Genomic DNA, 22,234 nt, shown 5'->3' with positions numbered 1-22,234 from the left:
TTCGACGTTTGATTAAAGATTCTAAACGTTGTAATTGTTAGCTTACTCTAAAAATAATAGAAACATAACAAAATAATGCGATAAAATGTTTTATTGAAATAATAACATGTAGAATACCATCATAAAACATAAGTGCTTTAAATTAATTTCATAAAGTACTTCATTATTTTCTCTTTTGACATGGTACTTATTCCATTCGAGGTCATACACAACGTTTAACAATTGGGTTCACTGACAATAAATATTGGTAAGCGACCAATGGCTCTGCTTGGCTTTTGCCTGTGCTTTGTATTCATCAATTCATCTTTAGAGTCTCTGAAGATATTGTCTGTCAATGCTCTTTTTATTCTACTTGCGGTTTCATCGTCGATTACGATATTATTTTCACACATGTTTCAGTTTTAGCCCATAGATAACATATATATTTTGACGTTGGTGTTGTAGTAGACTTGTCTTCTTCTTGTCTTCTTTTGAATAAAAAATCTTTGTTTTTTTCAATAAACACTAAGTAAAGAACGACCGACACGGAAGCAGGCAACAGAGTCTTTTAAACTCCGTAAAGCTCTTTTAGAAGGTACAAGAATCATTCACTCAACAAGAAATCCTCGTATTTTCATGAGCACCGAGTAAAAAAATAACCACATAGAATTAGGTAAGAAAGTCTCTCCTACCCCGTAAAGCTCTTTTAAAAAGATAGAAGAACTAATTATTTAACAAAACATCTTCACTTTTTAATGAGAACCAATTAAAGAACAAACCACGTAGAATCACGCAACAGAGTCTCTAAAACCCCGTCAAGTTTTTCTCAAAGATACAAAAATTATTTATATAACAAATAATGAGAACGAATTAAAGAACAAACCACGTAGAATCACGCAACAGAGTCTCTAAAACCCCGTCAAGTTTTTCTCAAAGATACAAAAATTATTTATATAACAAAAAATCTTAGTCTTTTAATGAGAACCAAGTGAAAAAAAACCAAAGGAAATCACGCAAAAGAGTCTATCAAACCCCGTTAAGCTCTTTTAAAAGATATCAGAATTATTTATTTAACAATAAATCTTCGTTTTTTATGAGCACTAATTAAAGAATAGCACAGGGAATCAGGTAGCAAAGTCTCTCAAACCCCGTAAAGCTCTTGATACAAGAATCGTTTATTTAAAAACAATCTTAACTTTTTAATGAGCGCCATGCAAAGACGTTGATGCCCAAAAAATAAAGAAAATATGCAAATCAACGTCTCAAACTGCGGTAGCTCTCGAAGCGGGAGGAAAATACTATGGTGCATCATTTACTTGTATGTCAATTATAGAACAAAAATATCCCCCTAAGCCTAATTCTAGTTATCGAGTTCAAAATTAAATTTTGATGAAAAAGAGATCTTCATGAAAAAATATCCCAAAACAAAAATAATATTGAAGAAAAGATATCTAGAAGAAAAAAAACCCATCAGGGAAAAATGGCTGTAAGAAAAAAATCGCCTTGATAGCCAAAAGAGCCTTTAAAGTAAAAAAAAGATAAAACATCTCTTATAGTGTTACGTAGTATTCCAAAGATGTGGGATAGAACAATAAATCTTCGTTTTTTTATGAGCACCAATTAAAGAATAGCACAGGGAATCAGGTAGCAAAGTCTCTCAAAGCCCGTAAAGCTGTTGATACAAGAATCGTTTATTCAAAAACAATCTTTACTTTTTAATGAGCGCCAAAAATCGTCTTGATAGCCAAAAGAGCCCTTAAAGTAAAAAAAAAAGATAAAACATTTCTTAAAGTTTTACGTAGTATCCCAAAGATGTGCATTCCTCAGTTAAAATCGGGGATTCCCCACTTGACTAGTGTCCCATGAGCTCCCAAACACCAAGTCACGCGACATTACATCATTCTCACTAAATTTAACAGGTCAAGCGAGGTTGTATCATCCTCAACCTAGATAAACGGTCCTTAATTACGGGACAAGGACCTGCGTCTCAAAGAAAATCACTAATGCCTGCGTTTCGAGGAAATCGCCATTAAACGTTTTCATGAATAACGGTGAAGAAAAGAGTAGCGGCTATTGGCCCGTTTGAATCTAAAGGACAGTCACTACTAATGTGGAGTATGGAGAGATTAGAAAACTTGAATTTGACGAAACCTAAAAAAGATTTGCTTGTGCAGACAAAATTACTAAAAATAGGCAAAGAACCTCATGAACCTCGATATTTGAGGAGCTAGGCCTGATCTAACCCTCCCTCTCTCTTCGTAAATACTGACTTGGCTGTATTGCATAGCCTTAGTGGCGTACTGCAGCCGTTTTCCAAGTTTAAGCAAGATAGTTTTCTGCTGGGGGGGGGATATAGGAACTTGAAAACACCTTTACAGGACTCAATTTTGGCTCAACATACAGTATAGAAAGGTAAAGGTTAATAGCCTTGTTGAATATTTAATATTGGGGATGATAGCCATTAAAATATCTGAATACAAGAATGAAACAATCTTTCGTTATGCCTCAATGTTTTTTCAAATTTGGCTAATGAATAAGTCCACAAAAGGGATCATTCTAGCTTTCAAACTCATTTTCAAAGATGTGTTTGGTTTTTGATGTAGAAACATGTATTTAATACAAATTCTTTCATCCGTATATCAGGGCTCCCCAATTAAATGAAAAAAAAGGAGATTATAAACCTACTCTTCTTTATAAGCCAATATGCTAAGACAATCAAGGAGATCAATATTATAATTTATTCAACTAGCTTAGAATACCGGCCAAGAAAACTTGACAATAAAAACTGACACTAGAAAGACCCCGAAAAACGCCATAAAACTTTTTATAGCGCCACGTAAGCAATTCGAATTTAAATCACGTGACCCAGGGAGCTTCGGATTTCTAGCGGCGTAAATACTGCAACACCGTTCTAAACAGCTCAGTTGCATTTATGACACCCTTATGACTGTTTTAGCTCTAACAAAATGTAAGTTAAATTTAATTTTTGGAATTTTGTGGGATTCTAGTGATTTTCAGCTACATAGAGCTAAATTTCACAATCATTTCTAAGAAACTCAGTCAGGTTTTAGGTTATAATTAAGCCAGCCCTGTGCTTGCCTCTTAAAATATTGAGTCAAGTTTCAATCTTTGTAATTTCTTAGAGCTCTAGCAGCCAAATGGTAATTTATATTGTTGTTGGCGATTTTCTTTTTTCTAACTTGGAGATAAGAAAAAACAATTTTGATATCAACTGCTCCAGATTCAAACAATTTTATCTTTTCAGGAAAGCAGCTATTGTGTAATTAAAAAACAAAACAAAAAACAACATGTAATCAACTCAAAAATAGGATCATACTGAAATAGTTGTTTAATTTTTTTTGAATTTTGATTGTTATCAATGAACAGTTATATTTTCGAATTTAAATATTGTGAAAAAAGCTTCGGTATAAGATTTGCTTTTATTAGAAACAATCTTTATATCAGAAAGTACTAACAATTTCTTTTTTGGAGAAAAGATATTATACCCCCTTTTAGAGAAAAAACAAAACACAAACCTCTGTTCATCTTCGGAACATGTTAAAATATAACACAGTTGATGGAAAAAACTGATTGAAGATACTATTAACTGATTGAACAGTAGATGTGTGACGTAATACCTTTTAAATAACCCCAATCAAGTTGGTTATTCAAATTTACAATATTTGGCGTCAAGTTTTGCGAAGTTGAAGGACAGGTTCTTTATTAGTTAATTTTAATCCAAGTGTTAATTAAAACTTAACTTTAATGTTCTAAAACCTGTAAGAGATAGAGAAAAGAAGAACAATTAACTTTAACACTATATACGAAGTTTCGAACATTTTAGGCATATATTCTTATCTTGAACAATGTTGTGTTTAGAATCGTGAACAGAGGAGTGAGTTTTGAGTTCGGAGGAAATCAGTGGCTATAACTTCTGTGGCGACCTTAAAATTACATCTTGTCCATAATTTTTTTTTCGGGGGGAGAGGGTTTTTTCTTGGGGATGGATACACGAAAGCTGAAAGAAACACATCAAAAAAAAAATATGCTTTTTTACGTTTTTACGAGTGGGAAAAACATTTCAGGGGAGGGAGTCAAACCCTTCGATCCCCCTGGATGCAGCCTGATCTTGATTTTTTTTTACTGGAAGAAAACCAGGCACAAATTACATTTGCTCTTGTCTTGGAATATGTTTGAGAGTGTGGTTTATGCAATGGAAAGAAAGAAAGAAAGAAAGTTTACTTGAGCCCTACGGCCATGCACAACATGATTTAATAATACAACACTGCACAGAACACACACTCAATATAAAACAATACTTATTTCATTCACTCGGGCTCGACTGAGCCTCTCCCGCCTTTTCCACATACCGTGCCATTTTGCATATGGTTCCAGGGATTGGAGACCTCAGGATATCAGAAAGCAGCACCAACCGATGGACCCCCCAAATTTCATCCCTAAGACTTTCAAGCTCCTGGCACTCCATGAGGAAATGGGCCAAATCATTATTCTCTTTTCTGCAATACCCACACTTACCATTTGCACCCTTATTTTTTTTCTGTCCCCTATGTACTGGAAGGCAATTTTTCCTCAAATGGATCCATGATTTTAAATATCTAAAAGGTAAATTTACCTGAAAATAATATTCTTCCCCAAAAACTTCTTTTATTTTACTATATTCCTTCAGTGTTTCCGACGAACGTACTAAACAACACCGCTTACCCCACTCTTGTATCTCTTGGACTTTCAATCTCTGTATAATTTCTGGAAGGCATTGTGTGTTTCCGGGTCCCTTTCCTACCATCCACAAATAAGAGAAGCCTAGTTTGTCAAGAGATTTCTTGATTTGTTGAGTCCAAGTAGTTTTCCTATTAATTCGAATCAAATCATTATAAGCTTGTTTAGCCAATCGGTCCTCAGGAAGTTGGGTTAATATCAGTCAAAACTTAAATACTTTATAAAGCCGGTGCAATTTCAGTGAGAAGTTGCCGAAGTCTCATTTGATTAGCTGCTTATGTGTTGTCTGGTGCAGCACGAAAAGTCTTTTGTAGTTTCTAAACTGGGCCGATTCTAGATTCTCCGCGGCCTCCAGGCCCCATAGCTCAGCTCCATAATGGATTGCCGGTTTAATTTTCGAATCGAATATTTGCTTAAACATTTTTAATGACTTCGACTTTTTCACTAGGTCATTACGTAATACTGCACCCACTGCTGCTTTCCTTCGCTTTGACATTTCGCTCACATGTTCCTTTCAACTGCAGTTAGGTTTCAGGATAAATCCCAGATATTTCGCCTTTTCCACTACCTTATTTTCTTGTCCTTCGAACCGAAATCTCTCGTTCTCGACTGAATTCCTTCTTCCTCCTTTATTGAAGATCATTATCTCCGTCTTCCCGAGGTTTAGACGTAGTTTCTTCGATTCAAGGTATTCTGCCATCAGGTCAATTAAAATTTGTAGTTCACGAGCTGTTTTCGCTACTATTTCCATGTTGTCGGCGAACAGCAGAGCCGAAATCGTTTTGTTGGCGACCTTAACGATTGGGGCCCATCGTTTCTCCAAGAGTTCTATAATGTCGTGTACGAATATTCCGAATAGCCGAGGTGACTTCCTTGTTTAACACCTCTTGTCTGTTCAAATATCCATACAATGATACCTATATAAAAGAACGCATCCCACACCAAAATTGTTCTGACCTAAACTGAAGTTAGCTTCATCAGCAGTTAGAGATTTTAAAAATACTTTTTTTTATTGATTTTTATTTTAGCATCAAGTGCTCCTACCCCTCAGTCTTACAATGTGATTATTGAAATTAGAAAAAGCAATTTCCACCTTGTGCAGAACCTATAATAATGGCATTTAATAGCAAAACAATAACATCGATCCTATTTAAGCACGTCAAACACCATTAGCCAAGGCCGTATCCAGAGGAGGGGTTAAGAAGTTTGACCTTGTTCTCTGCTGTTCCATTCGTGGAAGGACCCCGATGGCTGGTGAAGAGTTTTTTCACCTTCAAAGAACTCATAAGTCGTTTGAAAAGACTTAAGCGGAAAGCCGCGTGACAATCTGTCAATAGAAAACGAAACATTCCAAAAAAGAAATAACGCGACGCAGTAAAAATTTACAATAGTCTCTGAAGTAACATTAGGTACGGGTTCTAAGACAACTAAGGAAGTACAGACATCTACGCAGACAACGACATATTTGTTGCCTCCAGACAAAGGCAAAGGACCTAAAGTGTCCAAACATCACGTTTCAAAGCTTATTTCAGTGAAGATATTTTTTTGTAGCTCGGGCACAACTTTGGGGGTAATATTTCTACGCATGCAAATATGGCAATTCTGAGCCTCATTTTTCATAAGTGTCGACATTTTGTCAAAATAGCAGAAATTTCTTAGTTTGTCTAGGCTTCTTTCCGCGTTATGGTGGGCGGCCATGAGGACATGTGAATGCGACAGCTGTAAAACACCAGAAATCAGGCACCTAGGAATCATTAGTTGTAAAATTTGCGCATTTGATTTTCTGTCTTCTTCCGGTGGCGGCATCCGATACAAGATCCTCTCCCACAAAATGAGCCTGTCAACTTCCTTCTGCAGCCATGGCACAATATTCCACTTTTCCAGTAGCTTATCAAGCTTTCCTGGATTCATTTGTGGATCTATAAATATAGATTCATTTCCTTTCATATCATTCAAATTCTCATTTCTTTCCGAAGTATCAATATAATTAGGCTGGTCTTGGAGACTAGCAGCCTCTCCTAGGGAGTCATGGTCCTGTGGACTAACTGTAATATGGCTATTTTTGCCATTTCTGTCTTCATTAAATCTCATCCCGGCGTCCCGATCTTCCTGTCTTTGCAGGGCATCCCCATTTTTGTGCTACTAAATCCAAATTTCGCGTAATCATTTGTCCCGTTCTGAAGCATTAAGCTTAAAATTGGTGTTAATTCTAAGTCGTCAATCTGGTACTTTCTAATCTTTTAAAACTTCCAAACCTAGAAAGTCCAAACTTCCTTTCGGCGAAGTTGAATTCATTGTCGGTGATTCTGTCTGTACTGTCACTGCAACAAAAAACCACTTCTTTATCCGCGAGTGAGAAAGCTCGAGTTTGAAGAGGCGTGTTGTTTGGTGGTCGGCTTAATACATCAACTGGGTTGAGCTTCCCCTTAATGCAGAGCCATTTTATGTTTCTGTCTGACAACATGACAATTGACTTGCTGACAAAGTAGCAAACCTTTGACACCAAGGCCCTGTCAGAATCATCGTATGAATTGTGGTTCACATAACAGTAGTCAACTGGGTTGAGCTTCCCCTTAATGCGGAGCCATTTTATGTTTCTGTCTGACAACATGACAATTGACTTGCTGACAAAGTAGCAAACCTTTGACACCAAGGCCCTGTCAGAATCATCGTATGAATTGTGGTTCACATAACAGTAGTCAACTGGGTTGAGCTTCCCCTTAATGCAGAGCCATTTTATGTTTCTGTCTGACAACATGACAATTGACTTGCTGACAAAGTAGCAAACCTTTGACACCAAGGCCCTGTCAGAATCATCGTATGAATTGTGGTTCACATAACAGTAGTTAACAATCGTAGTTCAGGTTCGGAAAACAAACCGTACAACCGAAACACATAGTAATTGAAGATTTATGTCGTGTTTGAAATAACCTGTGTGAAATAATTGGTCCGATAAAGTGAAAAATAAATAAATTTTTCTACCAGTCTTCCCTCTCTTCAAAACTTATGCTGAGACATACCATCTTTTGAATTACCTTAGCCGATTGGCATCTTTTAATAAGCCAGTGGAGTAACCACAGCCAAGTGGCATCTGTATTGTAGAAAACAGTTTGAATCGAATAAAAATTACATTTCTATTTTTAAATTTTAATATTTATTCTTTCTTTTTTTATTTAAGACTCAAACGATGTACACGCAGAGGGTAGCAAAATTTCCATCCCCTAAACTTCTTGTTCTGACTTTCCTTCAACTTTCTCTCCCCTAGAGTTCTTTTTCTCCAATTTTCCTTCCTTCAAGTTTGACCTTGCCTGCATCCACTTTCGTTCAACAGTTAAAAAACTAATATTGCATTAATAGATTTTTAGGAGGGGAAAAACCAAGCCCCGAAGCGAATTACAACCGAGTGGCATCTTTTATTTCATAGAAAGTTCGAAGGACCAAAAAACAAGATAAAAATATATTAATATCTCAATTTCAAAGATTACAAAAACAACTTGACGCATTCGTATGCGATGGCGTAGCTAAGGAAGGGGGTACAGTGATCCCTGGGCGCAGCATGAGTTGGGGTATCATTTTCATAAGCATGCTTTTAATTTAAATACCCAGGAAGTTTGGGGGGAGGGGGTTTGTATGTTTGTGACAAATTGACCCCGGGTGTTAAAAAAAAACCTACCTAAATTTCAGCTGTTACATCGACATAGACATGCATCCTCTCATTTTGATTTCCCTAATCTTATTCTTTTATTATTATTAATGGTTAACTCAACATCGCTATAATATAATCGCTATAAGGTATGTTGGAGCGTAAAAGTATTTCCCGACTCAATTATTTCGTCCACATACCGGTGGAAAATTCCTCTACAGGTGTTTGACGCCATATCTAAAGTATAATCATCGTCCCATTTTAGAGTAGCCTTCATGCTTTTATGTTGTCTTATCCAAATCTTTACTTCCAATGGTTTTGTTAAAGTTTGAATGTGTAAAAAAGGGTCAAATACCATCTGATGGGTTATTTGAGAAGGGACCTGTTGATAGGCTGATTGAGAATTATCTGGGATATTTGTCGGGTCACTTGAATTTCCGGTGGACATCGTAAATCTTTACAAGAAGCAATAAAATTTATTTGGAGACAGATATGCTGTGTTAATTTTAGTATGAGTCAATAAAAACCTATTGATGTTACAGACAGTAAAGATAATGTAAAAAAATAAAAATGACCTATGGATAATTTAAAGAGACTAAACTCATGAATTAATGAGAAAAAAATTTATCGGACTTGGTGAAACTAGTACGTTAGTGTATAGACAAGAAAATTCTAGCTTATAGATGAATATGGGGCTGTTAATATAGGTAGATGATATATGGGAGGAATATGGGAATCTCCCTTGCTAAAAACGAGCCGACTCGGGCGAAGAAAAAAATTGTAGTAGGGGAAAAATCAATTGAAAAAGTAGATAAAAAACAGTAGGAATGCCATCATAGAGCAGAAAAGAACACCGCTGGCCACCACTTTGTAAGGTTCCACCCTATGGGGTGAGTAAGCGAATACTAGTGCTTTGAATTATGGTTGCGTGTCACTAGTATTCAACGTGCGAATAGGTTCACTTTTCTATCTACTATGGCAACAGTCTATCTGTTTCCTAAGGCCTATTATAAGTCACAATTTCTCCAAACTAGGAATTTTATTTTAGAAGGAGTGTGTAAAAAAACAGGTAAAAGAAATATAAAGTGGGGAGAAGCTGAAGCGGAGAGTTCTTTCTGGTAGATGAAAAGTTCTTGCTTGCCCATGGGGAAGAAGTATGAATCTGGAAATAAAAAAAACTTACGTTAAATCTTGTAAATACACACGACAGGCTGTCCCTCGTATTAATTGAAAAGCTGGTATCCAAGGAAAGAATGGTGATCCAAGAGGAAAGTAGATAAACCAAATAAAAGTAGCAGGGTTGTTATATCTATCTGTCGTCCAGACATTGTGAATCAGAACTCCCAAAATATTGTTCTAACATTTGCTTTTAAGGGTCGCCCTCTCCGGTCCGGTTTTGTAATAAATTAAAGCTTTGAGTTTGACTATAGGTTGAAGTTTATCTAACGCTCAAAGTAAATACGGGCAGACAAATAAAAATGGGTAAACAAGGGTTTGAAGGTGTCAGCCTGTTGAACTTGATCGTAGGTGAAGGTTACCCGTCTAAAAATAAAACTGGTAAATAATGGGTAAACAAGAATTTGAGGATGTCAGCCTGTCGTATAATTAAATGTCGTATAGCTATGGCGCATAGTGTATGTTATATTATAGAATATAATATAAAGCAATAAATAAATAATAGAAAGGGACTTCTCACAAGCTTGTTTAACCAATCAGTCCTCAGGAAGTTGGGGTAATATCAGCCAAAACTTAAATACTTGATAAAGCCGGTGCAATTTCAGTGAGAAGATGCAGAAGTCTCCTTTGATAAGCTGGTTATGTGTTGTCTGGTGCACCCCGAAAAGTCTTTTGTAGTTTCTAAACTGGACTGATTCTAGATTCTCCGCGGCCTCCAGGCCCCATAGCTCAGCTCCGTAATGGATTGTCGGTTTAATTTTCGAATCGAATATTTGCTTAAACATTTTAATGGCTTCGACTTTTTCACTAGGTCATTACGTAATACTGCACCCACTGCTGCTTTCCCTCGCTTTGACATTTCGCTCACATGTTCCTTCAAACTGCAGTTAGGTGTCAGGGTAAATCCCAGATATTTCGCCTTTTCCACTACCTTAATCTCTTGTCCTTTGAACCGAAATTTCTCGTTCTCGACTAAATTCCTTCTTCCTCCTTTATTGAAGATCATTATCTCCGTCTTCCCAAGATTTAGACGTCGTTTCTTCGATTCAAGGTATTCTGCCATCAGGTCAATTAAAATTTGTAGTTCACGAGCTTTTTTCGCTACTAATGCCATGTTGTCGGCGAACAGCAAAGCCGAAATCGTTCTGTTGCCGACCTTAACGGTTGGGGCCCATCTTTTCTCCAAGAATTCTACAGTGTCGTGTACGAATATTAAGTATAGCCGAGGTGACAGGGCACTTCCTTGTTTAACACCTCTTGTCTGTTCAAATATCCTTAAATCTCCTTTTCCAAACACTCTAACGACTGCTTTTGTACTTCCATACATATTAGCTACCAGCTGTGCAAAATGACCAGGTAGTCCAATTTTAATTAATTCCATTATCAGTAATTCCCTATCCACGCTATCGAAAGCTTTTTGGAGGTCTAAAAAAACCACATAAAATTTATTTTTTCCTCTTCTTTATTTTTCAGAAAGGGCATGCAGTACAAACATTCTGTCCGCTGTATTATATCCGGCCCAGAAGCCTCCTTGCTCTTCCTTATTTTTTTTGTACACTTCAAGCCATTTGACAGTCTCACATAAATAATTTTCCAAAAATTTTACTCATCGTTAGTATTAGGGATATGGGTCTATAGTTGGAGTGTTCCTCCGCTTTTCTCTTTTTGAAAAGCGGCAAAATTACTAACGTCTTCCATGCTTCGGGCCATTTACAAGTGCTAAGAATTGCATTGAATATGAGGACCACTATGGGAACGAATGACAGTGCAAACTTCTTATAAACCATAATAGGGATTCCATCCAGCCCCGGCACTGTGCCCCCTTTCTGATTCTTCAAAATGTTTTTTATTTCCTCCTCCTTTGTTTCCTCCAGCAAACTGTAGTCATGCTCTTGGAGCGGGAAACAAGTTCCCTCCGTCGGGATAGAATTTAGCACTCCAAGAGGTGCTGTATCGTTTCCTATTTCAAAATATGGTGGCCATGTTTCTGGTTCTGGGCATTTTTGTTGGGTAGATTTTCTTTTCTCAGGATGTTGAATTTTCCTCCAAAATACTTTCATGTCATTCATTTTACAACTCTCCGATAATTGTTTTATATCCCTTATTTTCGCTTCTCTTTTTTTCTGTTTTAATAACTGTTTATAATCTCGCCGGATAGCTTTCATCTGGAGAACTACTGTCACTTTTAGGGGGCTCTCTTTGAGGGCCTTCACTTTTTCTATTATTTGCATCAATTCTTTTTTCCTTGCTAAGCATTCATCATCAAAAAATTCCTTTCGCTCGCTCTCAGGGGACACTTTAGGCGTGATTTCATGAAGTTTAGCCCGTCGATCATCTGATCGACTGGTAATTTACCTTCTTTCAAGACCTTCAGTTCCTCTTGTACCTTCTTATCAAGTAATATTTCTTCCATTTTGTGTATTTCTGATTTCGACATTTTTCTTTTTAGAATTTCTTTTCTCTGGAAATTTCCTCTATGCTGTGTTTGTGGAACATTCGTCCGAAATTTTTGCAAGATTTCTATTAAAACTGGGAAATGATCTGAATCTACAAAAGGGAGAACTTCTACATTTCTAACATCCATCGCGAGGGAAACGTCCACCAGTACATAATCAATAACACTCCCTTTCACACCCGTAAAACACGTTAAGTCCCCCTTACCCTTATCATTCCCAAACCTCCCATTCCCTATAACTAGCCCATTTTCTCAACAAAGATCCAAAAGCCTTTTACCCCAAATATTCAACTTCCTACCTTCATCCATGCTACTTCTTGTAATCCCGTAAGCCTTAGGAGCTGGAATCACTTCTTCACAAATCACTCTATCCACTACTTCTTTTTTCACGCTGGTGTACGCGTTAAAGTCTCCCAATAGCGTTAAACTATGGCCATGGTATTTAAATTTCATTTCTTCAATCTATTTTTCCAGAATATCCCAGGTATCTTCATTTGTGTAGGAACTGTTCTGTGGTGGTAAGTACACTGATCCGATCACTATCTTCCGTCTGTCAGATAAAAGAACTTTGACTAAAATTATATTTTACAACTTACTACTTAATCTCTGGTATTTTGACACACTTTCACTTTAGCAGGACAATAACACCCCGTAATATCTTCTGTTCGACGACTCTCTTCTTGACACTTTTTCTACATAAAATCTATCAAACAGTAGCGTTTCGTTGGGGTCATGCCAAGTTTCCACTAAACACACAACGTCAAATGCACTCACGTCTTCCGATATTTGCTTATATTTGTTCTTTAGCCCCTGGAGTTCCTTATGGAGTCCTTATTTTTTAAGGAGTCCCTTATGATTGTTTGATCTTTAGACTATATTGAACAATTACCTAAAATTTGAGTAAGATATCCTTATTAAGAATGCGGGTAAAAAGGGCATTGGACAGGACTGGTTGACCTCCATTCATGTTTGTTCCTTAGAAATGGTACTAAATTTTTTTTTATTGGCAATCGGATTAGTTCCCTGTCAACCTTAGACAACCAGCGCCTCAATATAAAGCCGGTCTGGGAAAAAGATAATAATAAAAATTTATTAAAGTATTATGACTTTTACTATGGACAACGCTCGAGCATTGCTTCTGAAAAGACTTTACTTTTCTACGAATCATAGATTTGTATTACAGTGTTTTTGGTTCTGGGTTCTGAATTTTGAAATCCATTTATCTCTTTTGGTTTTACCTGTTTCTAAAAAAATTCTTCTAGGTTAGGTTCTCCTTGTACTCTTTGAAGATAAGGCTATCAAATTTGTAGATTGTTCAGATTCTTAATTGTCCAGAGCTACGAAGTGAAGCTGACCGTGTATTTGACTCAATTATTGAAGGATGGACAGTCTCAACGTCTTTGGAATTGCTGCTGTGAAGCAAGGTATTTGATTTTGCGGCTGATTAAGCCCATCTGTTTTAGATTCTGCTACTTTATCTAAAATTTAGGAGTAATACAATATTCCATTTATTTTCTTGTACTTTCATTAGACAAATACACAAAACAAATTGTAAAACCTATCAATCATGTTCCAACGACGGCATTGTAAACCTATATTTAGTTGCGAACGACGGACGGGGGTTTTTGTTCTGTTTACTCCTGGTATGAGTTGCTTTCTGCTTTACTTATAGTTTTATATCTTATAATGTTTGATTGTGCAATGACAAAGTCAAAAACGCTGCAAAACTTTTTTGGGTATTAAAAGTGTCTTTGGTTACCATTAAATCATTGTCCTAAGATTTCTAAACTAAATTTTCTATAATTTTTTTTTAGAACTTGAAGATCCTCAACCAAATGATCACAAAAGTCTGTTTGGTTTTACTGATCTTATTTCATTACCTATGGAGGGTAGTGATCTTTTGAATTGTTTTCAAGACCTATCAACCAAGCTCGAGCCCAATTGTGACCCCCTGAAACAGGAGCTAAATGTTAACGTGGACAGTGGTATGCTTTTCCATATTTATTCGTATGTTTGCAGGCCACAATAGAATATTAAATTTTGAGCAGCCTTAGAAAATGCAGTAGAACTGAAAAAGAATTTTATTGGATGGTCATGAAGTCAATGGCTGTGATAATCATTTTTTTCCCAAAGTTGATTCTCTTGAAAAAAAATTCAAATGGCAAACTTTTTGGTCTAGTTTAAATCCTTTTCTATCATTCTAAAAATGTTCTATACAATCTATTGTTTTCGCCAAACAGATTAAACTGTAAGCAGGATGCCAACAATAATAGAAATATGTTTTTTTAAACTCTATCACACGTGGTTTTATTGATAACAGTTAATATACACATACTATTAACATCAAACTTAGTCAAAGAATCGTAAAGTGATTTATTGCATTGATGAAATTCTTAAAATAGTAGAAGAGAACATAAAGAAGAGAAAAAAGAGATAATTAAAGGAAAATTTATAAAGCTCTCACGAAATTTTCTAAAGTTATCATTTCGTTACTTTTAATATATAATTTTGATTATCTACATAACACAAGCAGGATTATTTGTCCCCAAAGTACTAGTAAACACAAGGAAAACAATAATTTACCTTGTTGATGAAGGTGGGGGATTGCAAGTACCCAGTATAGGATTTCCAACGATGGTGATGTCAATTGTTTAACTTCTATTACGGTCTTATATCGCGTCGCCGGTAGCCTCTTCATTGGAATTATTAAACCTATTTTTTAAAACAAAAATCACTGCAGTAGTAAATTTAAAAAGATGTTTCAAAATATAACTCAAAATTTATTACTATAATCGAGCTGAACTTTTAGCACGACAAAGATCGTTGTCTTCAGTCTGAGAATAGCATCTGGTAAAAAAAAAAAAAACAATTAATAAAAAAATATGTATAACAAACTCTGTCTTTTAACCAGCTAAAATCGTATTTGATTTTTTTTAATCAGTTAAAATTGAATTTTGTTTGTTTTTGTTCTTTGTACAGCTGGAGCAATCCCAACATAAATTAGTATTAAAATCGTATCTATCTGGAGTTTTAGACTTGATGTTTTAATCTGAATTATATTTCAAAACTCCTTTTGAGATGGATGGTGCTAGTTTCACTTAATTGCTAAATGAGTAGTTATTCTTCGGTTTCTGTAGTTGTGAGCGGTTATTTGGCTGTTAATTGTGCCAATAGCTCAGTTAAATTGCTACTTTAATCATTCATGAGGAGCTGAAAGCCTACGTTAATGGAGCTACGAGGAGCTGAATCGACTATGGTGATTCCAAATGGTGGTCTTTCTATTCATATGCCACTCTTTTTGAAATTTCTCTTAAATTTTTTCTTACTATAAACTTTTGCCATTAAAATAAACCGAAATAAAAGTCGCCATCTGTGCCAATCACCGATGTCATCTGAGTTCTAAGAAACCAATTTGTCAGAAATGACTTGTTTTCTCTCTAAATGTTTTTTTTTTAAACTTTTTAAGTGACACAATTCATTATTCACTATTTAAGTAACAAACTTGTTTAATATGAGAATTTATATGTGATTTTTATTGCAACTTTCCTAGAACCTAAAGACGAATCAACAAACGACGATAAACATATTTTCCCTTTATTTTCAATGAAACACGAATACAATCTTTTGGCTGGCTCTTCTGGCATATCTGCAGATTGCAAACCCAGTTCTGGTCATCTTAAAGTGGAGTCACAAAGTGGCGAAGACAAAGGTATTATTGAATTAACTTATTGAATAATAATATTATTGACCCAATTATTGAAGGATGGACAGTCTCAACGTCTTTGGAATTGCTGCTGTGAAGCAAGGTAATTGATTTTGCAGCTGATTAAGCCCATCTGTTTTAGATTCTACTACTTTATCTAAAATTTAGGAGTAATACAATATTCCATTTATTTTCTTGTACTTTCATTAGACAAATACACAAAACAAATTGTAAAACTTATCAATCATGTTCCAACGACGGCATTGTACACCTATATTTAGTTGCGAACGACGGACGGGGGTTTTTGTTCTGTTTACTCCTGGTATGAGTTGCTTTCTGCTTTACTTATAGTTTTATATCTTATAATGTTTGATTGTGCAATGACAAAGCCAAAAACGCTGCAAAACTTTTTTGGGTATTAAAAGTGTCTTTGGTTACCATTAAATCATTGTCCTAAGATTTCTAAACTAAATTTTCTATAATTTTTTTTTAGAACTTGAAGATCCTCAACCAAATGATCACAAAAGTCTGTTTGGTTTTACTGATCTTATTTCATTACCTATGGAGGGTAGTGATGTTTTGAATTGTTTTCAAGACCTATCAACCAAGCTCAAGCCCAATTGTGACCCCCTGAAACAGGAGCTAAATGTTAACGAGGACAGTGGTATGCTTTTCCATATTTATTCGTATGTTTGCAGGTCACAATAGAATATTACATTTTGAGCAGCCTTAGAAAATGCAGTAGAACTGAAAAGGAATTTTATTGGATGGTCATGAAGTCAATGGCTGTGATAATCATTTTTTTCCCAAAGTTGATTCTCTTGAAAAAAAATTCAAATGGCAAACTTTTTGGTCTAGTTTAAATCCTTTTCTATCATTCTAAAAATGTTCTATACAATCTACTGTTTTATGCCAAACAGTATAAACTGTGAGCAGGATGCCAACAATAATAGAAATATGTTTTTTTAAACTCTATCACACGTGGTTTTATTGATGACAGTTAATATACACATACTATTAACATCAAACTTAGTCAAAGAATCGTAAAGTGATTTATTGCATTGATGAAATTCTTAAAATAGTAGAAGAGAACATAAAGAAGAGAAAAAAGAGATAATTAAAGGAAAATTTATAAAGCTCTCACGAAATTTTCTAAAGTTATCATTTCGTTACTTTTAATATATAATTTTGATTATCTACATAACACAAGCAGGATTATTTGTCCCCAAAGCACTAGTAAACACAAGGAAAACAATAATTTACCTTGTTGATGAAGGTGGGGGATTGCAAGTACCCAGTATAGGATTTCCAACGATGGTGATGTCAATTGTTTAGCTTCTATTACGGTCTTATATCGCGTCGCTGGTAGCCTCTTCATTGGAATTATTAAACCTCTTTTTTAAAACAAAAATCACTGCAGTAGTAAATTTGAACGTCTGATAGGTGCGCCTCAGCGTATTGCGCCGCCTGCCTCTTCTTCTTCTTCCTTCTGGTTGCTTCTGGAACGTTACTTCTGGGATCCGACTATATTTCAAAATATAACTCAAAATTTATTACTATAATCGAGCTGAACTTTTAGCACGACAAAGATCGTTGTCTTCAGTCTGAGAATAGCATGTGGTAAAAAAAAACAATTAATAAAAAAATATGTATAACAAACTATGTCTTTTAACCAGCTAAAATCGTATTTGATTTTTTTTAATCCGTTAAAATTGAATTTTGTTTGTTTTTGTTTTTTTGTACAGATGGAGCAATACCAACATAAATTAGTATTAAAATCGTATCTATCTGGAGTTTTAGACTTGATGTTTTAATCGGAATTATATTTCAAAACTCCTTTTGAGATGGATGGTGCTAGTTTCAGTTAAGTGCTAAATGAGTAGTTATTCTTCGGTTTCTGTAGTTGTGAGCGGTTGTTTGGCTGTTAATTGTGCCAATAGCTCAGTTAAATTGCTACTTTAATCATTCATGAGGAGCTGAAAGCCTACGTTAAAGAATATCGACTATGGTGATTCCAAATGGTGGTCTTTCTATTCCTATGCCACTCTTTTTGAAATTTCTCTTAAATTTTTTCTTACTATAAACTTTTGCCATTAAAATAAACCGAAATAAAAGTCGCCATCTGTGCCAATCACCGATGTCACCTGAGTTCTAAGAAACCAATTTGTCAGAAATGACTTGTTTTCTCTCTAAATGGTTTTTTTTTAAAACTTTTTAAGTGACGCAATTCATTATTCACTATTTAAGTAACAAACTTGTTTAATATGAGAATTTATATGTGATTTTTATTGCAACTTTCCTAGAACCTAAAGACGAATCAACAAACGACGATAAACATATTTTCCCTTTATTTTCAATGAAACACGAATACAATCTTTTGGCTGGCTCTTCTGGCATATCTGCAGATTGCAAACCCAGTTCTGGTCATCTTAAAGTGGAGTCACAAAGTGGCGAGGACAAAGGTATTTTTCAAGTATATTGAGCTTCTTGTGTATATTTGGGTGTCCAAAATAATAAGGCATATCACTTCCTTTCATATTGTGGCGGGGCATCAAAGTTACATGCTGGCTGCATATTGTCATGCCGGTTACATTTGTCAAATAAACATTTAGTTTCCAAACGTCTCGGATAGTTTTAGTTATTAGGATATTAAATTTTATATCCCAAATAAATCCATGAACAAAACGACAGACATACCTTTATTTGCAACTCTCTTCTAACTTTTCAAACTCATTTCATCTTTTTTTTTGAAAAATATTAGATATTTTCTTTTGTTTCTGGTGCAAGGATGTAGATGTTTGTAAAAGTTGTTTAGTATTTTTTAGACCAGCTTTTTTGAAGGTTTTGCAAAATGACAAGAATAATACACCAAGTAATACATAGTAAAATAATTCCATTGTTACAAGATTATGTTGATGGCTTTAATGAAAAGGTATTTTGTTTCAAGCGTTTGAGAGTGCTTATCTTTTGACAGATTCATGATTACCGAGCCGAAATTTATTGTATCAGTAGTATTCCGGGAGCTGAGTGCATCTTTTTATTTAAAAGTAAATAAAAAAAGTGTTTTTTTGAATGAAGAAACGTAGTTTATTAGTAGATTTTCTTTATGAAAAAGGTATAGTGGGAGTACATTCATTTTGTTTTAAATTAATGAATAATTTGTTGAAAGTCAAAAGATAGCAGCTATCTTTTATCAGGCGCATTGGTTTGAAGGTTTGAAATATCTGAAAATGTGTCTGTAGGGAGGACTTGATTAGTGCAGCACCTAGGGCCAAGCTAGCACATCAAGTATTTAACATTCATGTATTTAACTAATTTAAAACGAAGGATTCAAATATACATTTTAGTGGAAAGGTTTCTATCTTGTTGATATTTTAGTCATAAAAGATATGTCATGTACATAGTTTCATGTCCCCAGGGCAATACCTTGGCTAATTCAGACAGTAAGTGAATACACTAGGGATCAGGGACAAACTGGATGTCCCAGTTGAGTAAGGAAGAATGGTCGAATTTAGTTTATTCACAAAGTATGCTCTCCATCTAGATCGTATTACATCTGTGGATTGTATGTGGTTGACATGCTTGTCATGGAGGAAGCAAGCCCTGAAGTTCTTTTTTTAAGCCAGTTCTTTTACTCCTTATCATTGACATTTAATGAAGGAGTAATTGGCTGGGAGTCAAAGGATTGCAGCATTCTTTTATCACACGCATTGTTGCCCTCCCTTGATGGTTGATTTAACTGCTGCTTATTAATATGTAGTTTACAAATAAATTAGTCACTCAGTCAGTACTGAATAAATTCAGTTCCTGGATACCACACTGTAGAAATTTTTTTTTTGAAAAATAAACTCACGTTTAAGTAAACACATGCACAACCTCAAGCTTAAGAATTTCAATTACATTACAAGTTTAAGGTTTTAAAACTGAGAATATATTTGCCAAAAAATAGCTTGTTCTGCTCTTTATCTAAAATAATAAATGAAGGATTCGTTGAATCACGAGAATAATACCTCAAATTACCCGTTAAAATTTGACCCCGAAGGCAAAATTCATTAAAACTAAATATATAGTGAATAATGAAGGTTAAGTGTTAAAAATGGAATTAAGTGTCCAATAAAAAGTAATTTATGTTGAGTGAACTTTACATTATTTCCGTTTCCATCCTTGCAGATATCCCACGAAGCCACACTGTGAAAAAACCTTTTGAATGTGATATTTGCAGGAAGTGTTTTTCTACAAATTCTGGTTTAATTGTTCATCAAAGAACGCATACTGGAGAAAAACCTTACAAATGTGACATATGCGAAAAAATGTTCAGTCAGAAATCCCAACTAACTTATCATCGAAAAAGTCACACTGGAGAAAAACTTTTCCAACGCAACACGTGCGATAAAAAATTCGGTTGGAAATTCGACCTATCTTCACATCAAAGAATTCACACCGGAGAAAAGCCTTTCAAGTGTGACATATGCGAAAAAATGTTCAATCATAAATCGAACCTATTTTCACATCAGAGAAATCATACTGGAGAAAAACCATTCAAATGTGATATTTGCAGGAAGTGTTTTTCTAGAAATTCTGATTTAATTGTTCATCAAAGAACGCATACTGGAGAAAAACCTTACAAATGTGACATATGCGAAAAAATGTTCAGTCAGAAATCCCAACTAACTTATCATCGAAAAAGTCACACTGGAGAAAATCTTTTCCAATGCAACACGTGCGATAAAACATTCGGTTGGAAATCCGACCTATCTTTACATCAAAGAACTCACACCGGAGAAAAGCCTTTCAAGTGTGACATATGCGAAAAAATGTTCAATCATAAATCAAACCTATTTTCACATCAGAGAACTCATACTGGAGAAAAACCATTCAAATGTGACATGTGCGTTAAAACATTCAGTGTAAAATACAATCTATCTATTCATCAAAGAACTCATACTGGGGAGAAACCTTTCAAATGTGACATATGCAAAAAAACATTCAGTCTTAAATCAAGTCTATCTGATCATGAAAGAACTTATACTAAAGATAAACCTTTCAAATGTGACGTATGTCAGACAGTATTTCGTCAAAAATCCCTCGTAGCTGCTCATCAAAGAATTCATGCTACAAAATAACATTGTTTTGCTACAAATTCTCGTTTATTATACCTGATTGTTGCCTTTGATTGTAGCATTTATTAGTTTCATTTATTCTAGTTTTTTTTTCTTCCTTTGTACATTTTGCAGTGAAATACTTGTAAAGGTTTAATCACTTAATAAAATAAAAATCATGATCATCATCATTCTCGTTTAATTCTTCATCAGAGAACTCATACTGGAGAAAAACCTTTCAAATGCGACAAATGCGATAAAAATATTCAGTCAAAAATCGACCCTATCTAACCATCATAAAACTCACACTGGAGAAAAGCCTTTCCAATGTGAAATATGTAAGAAATGTTTTTCTATCATATATAGTTTACTAGCTGTTGGGGTGGCGCTTCGCGCCACCCCAACACCTAGTTGGTGGGGGCACTTCGCGCCTCCCCAAGCCCCCCCGCGCGCTTAAGTCGTTACGCGCCATATTAGTTACGCGCCATTGTAGTTGTGTCCCTGTGTCCCACCTGTGAACATAGATAGATAATTATATATATATTTCTATAGGGTGTTGGCTTGTGAGATGTTTCAAACAGGCTAAATTGGATACTTAGGTCTACTTTTGCAGTATTAGCAGAGTTTTTAACTAGTTTTCTTATTCATTTAAATTGTCAAAGGTGTTTTCTATAGGGTGTTGGCTTGTGAGATGTTTCAAACAGGCTAAATTGGATACTTAGGTCTACCTTTGCAGTATTAGCAGAGTTTTTAACTAGTTTTCTTATTCATTTAAATTGTCAAAGGTGTTTTCTATAGGGTGTTGGCTTGTGAGATGTTTCAAACAGGCTAAATTGGCTACTTAGGTCTACTTTTGCAGTATTAGCAGAGTTTTTAGCTAGTTTTCTTATTCATTTAAATTGTCAAAGGTGTTTTTCTATAGGGTGTTCGCTTGTGAGATGTTTCAAACAGGCTAAATTGGATACTTAGGTCTACTTTTGCAGTATTAGCAGAGTTTTTAACTAGTTTTCTTATTCATTTAAATTGTCAAAGGTGTTTTTCTATAGGGTGTCGGCTTGTGAGATGCTTCAAACAGGCTAAATTGGCTACTTAGGTCTACTTTTGCAGTATTAGCAGAGTTTTTAACTAGTTTTCTTATTCATTTAAATTGTCAAAGGTGTTTTCTATAGGGTGTTGGCTTGTGAGATGTTTCAATCAGGCTAAATTGGATACTTAGGTCTACTTTTGCAGTATTAGCAGAGTTTTTAACTAGTTTTCTTATTCATTTAAATTGTCAAAGGTGTTTTCTATAGGGTGTTGGCTTGTGAGATGTTTCAAACAGGCTAAATTGGATACTTAGGTCTACTTTTGCAGTATTAGCAGAGTTTTTAACTAGTTTTCTTATTCATTTAAATTGTCAAAGGTGTTTTTCTATAGGGTGTCGGCTTGTGAGATGCTTCAAA

General features: G+C 35.1%; 1 protein-coding gene across 1 annotated transcript; it reads left to right on the top strand.

Annotated features, from left to right (window-relative positions):
• Nucleotides 1-16,254: 16,254 nt before the first annotated feature.
• On the top strand, nt 16,255-20,816 carry LOC136038428 (zinc finger protein 664-like). Its single transcript, XM_065721502.1, has 3 exons — nt 16,255-16,357; nt 17,997-18,155; nt 19,864-20,816. Exons 1-3 carry the CDS (start codon nt 16,255-16,257, stop codon nt 20,814-20,816), a joined length of 1,215 nt encoding a protein of 404 aa, XP_065577574.1.
• The last annotated feature ends 1,418 nt before the right edge of the window (nt 20,817-22,234 follow it).

This window comes from Artemia franciscana, chromosome 18, assembly GCF_032884065.1.
Source record: "Artemia franciscana chromosome 18, ASM3288406v1, whole genome shotgun sequence".
NCBI classification, from domain to species: Eukaryota; Metazoa; Arthropoda; class Branchiopoda; order Anostraca; family Artemiidae; genus Artemia; species Artemia franciscana.
Note: the sequence above shows the minus strand (reverse complement) of the source record. Positions and strands in the feature narration are given on the sequence as shown.

Bases quoted from the DNA above. Each gene is read 5' to 3' on its own strand.
- LOC136038428 (XM_065721502.1), top strand. From the start codon at position 16,255: ATGGAGGGTAGTGATGTTTTGAATTGTTTTCAAGACCTATCAACCAAG. The intron at 16,358-17,996 runs GTATGCTTTTCC...CAACTTTCCTAG, and splicing joins AAATGTTAACGAGGACAGTG to AACCTAAAGACGAATCAACA. The intron at 18,156-19,863 runs GTATTTTTCAAG...CCATCCTTGCAG, and splicing joins ACAAAGTGGCGAGGACAAAG to ATATCCCACGAAGCCACACT.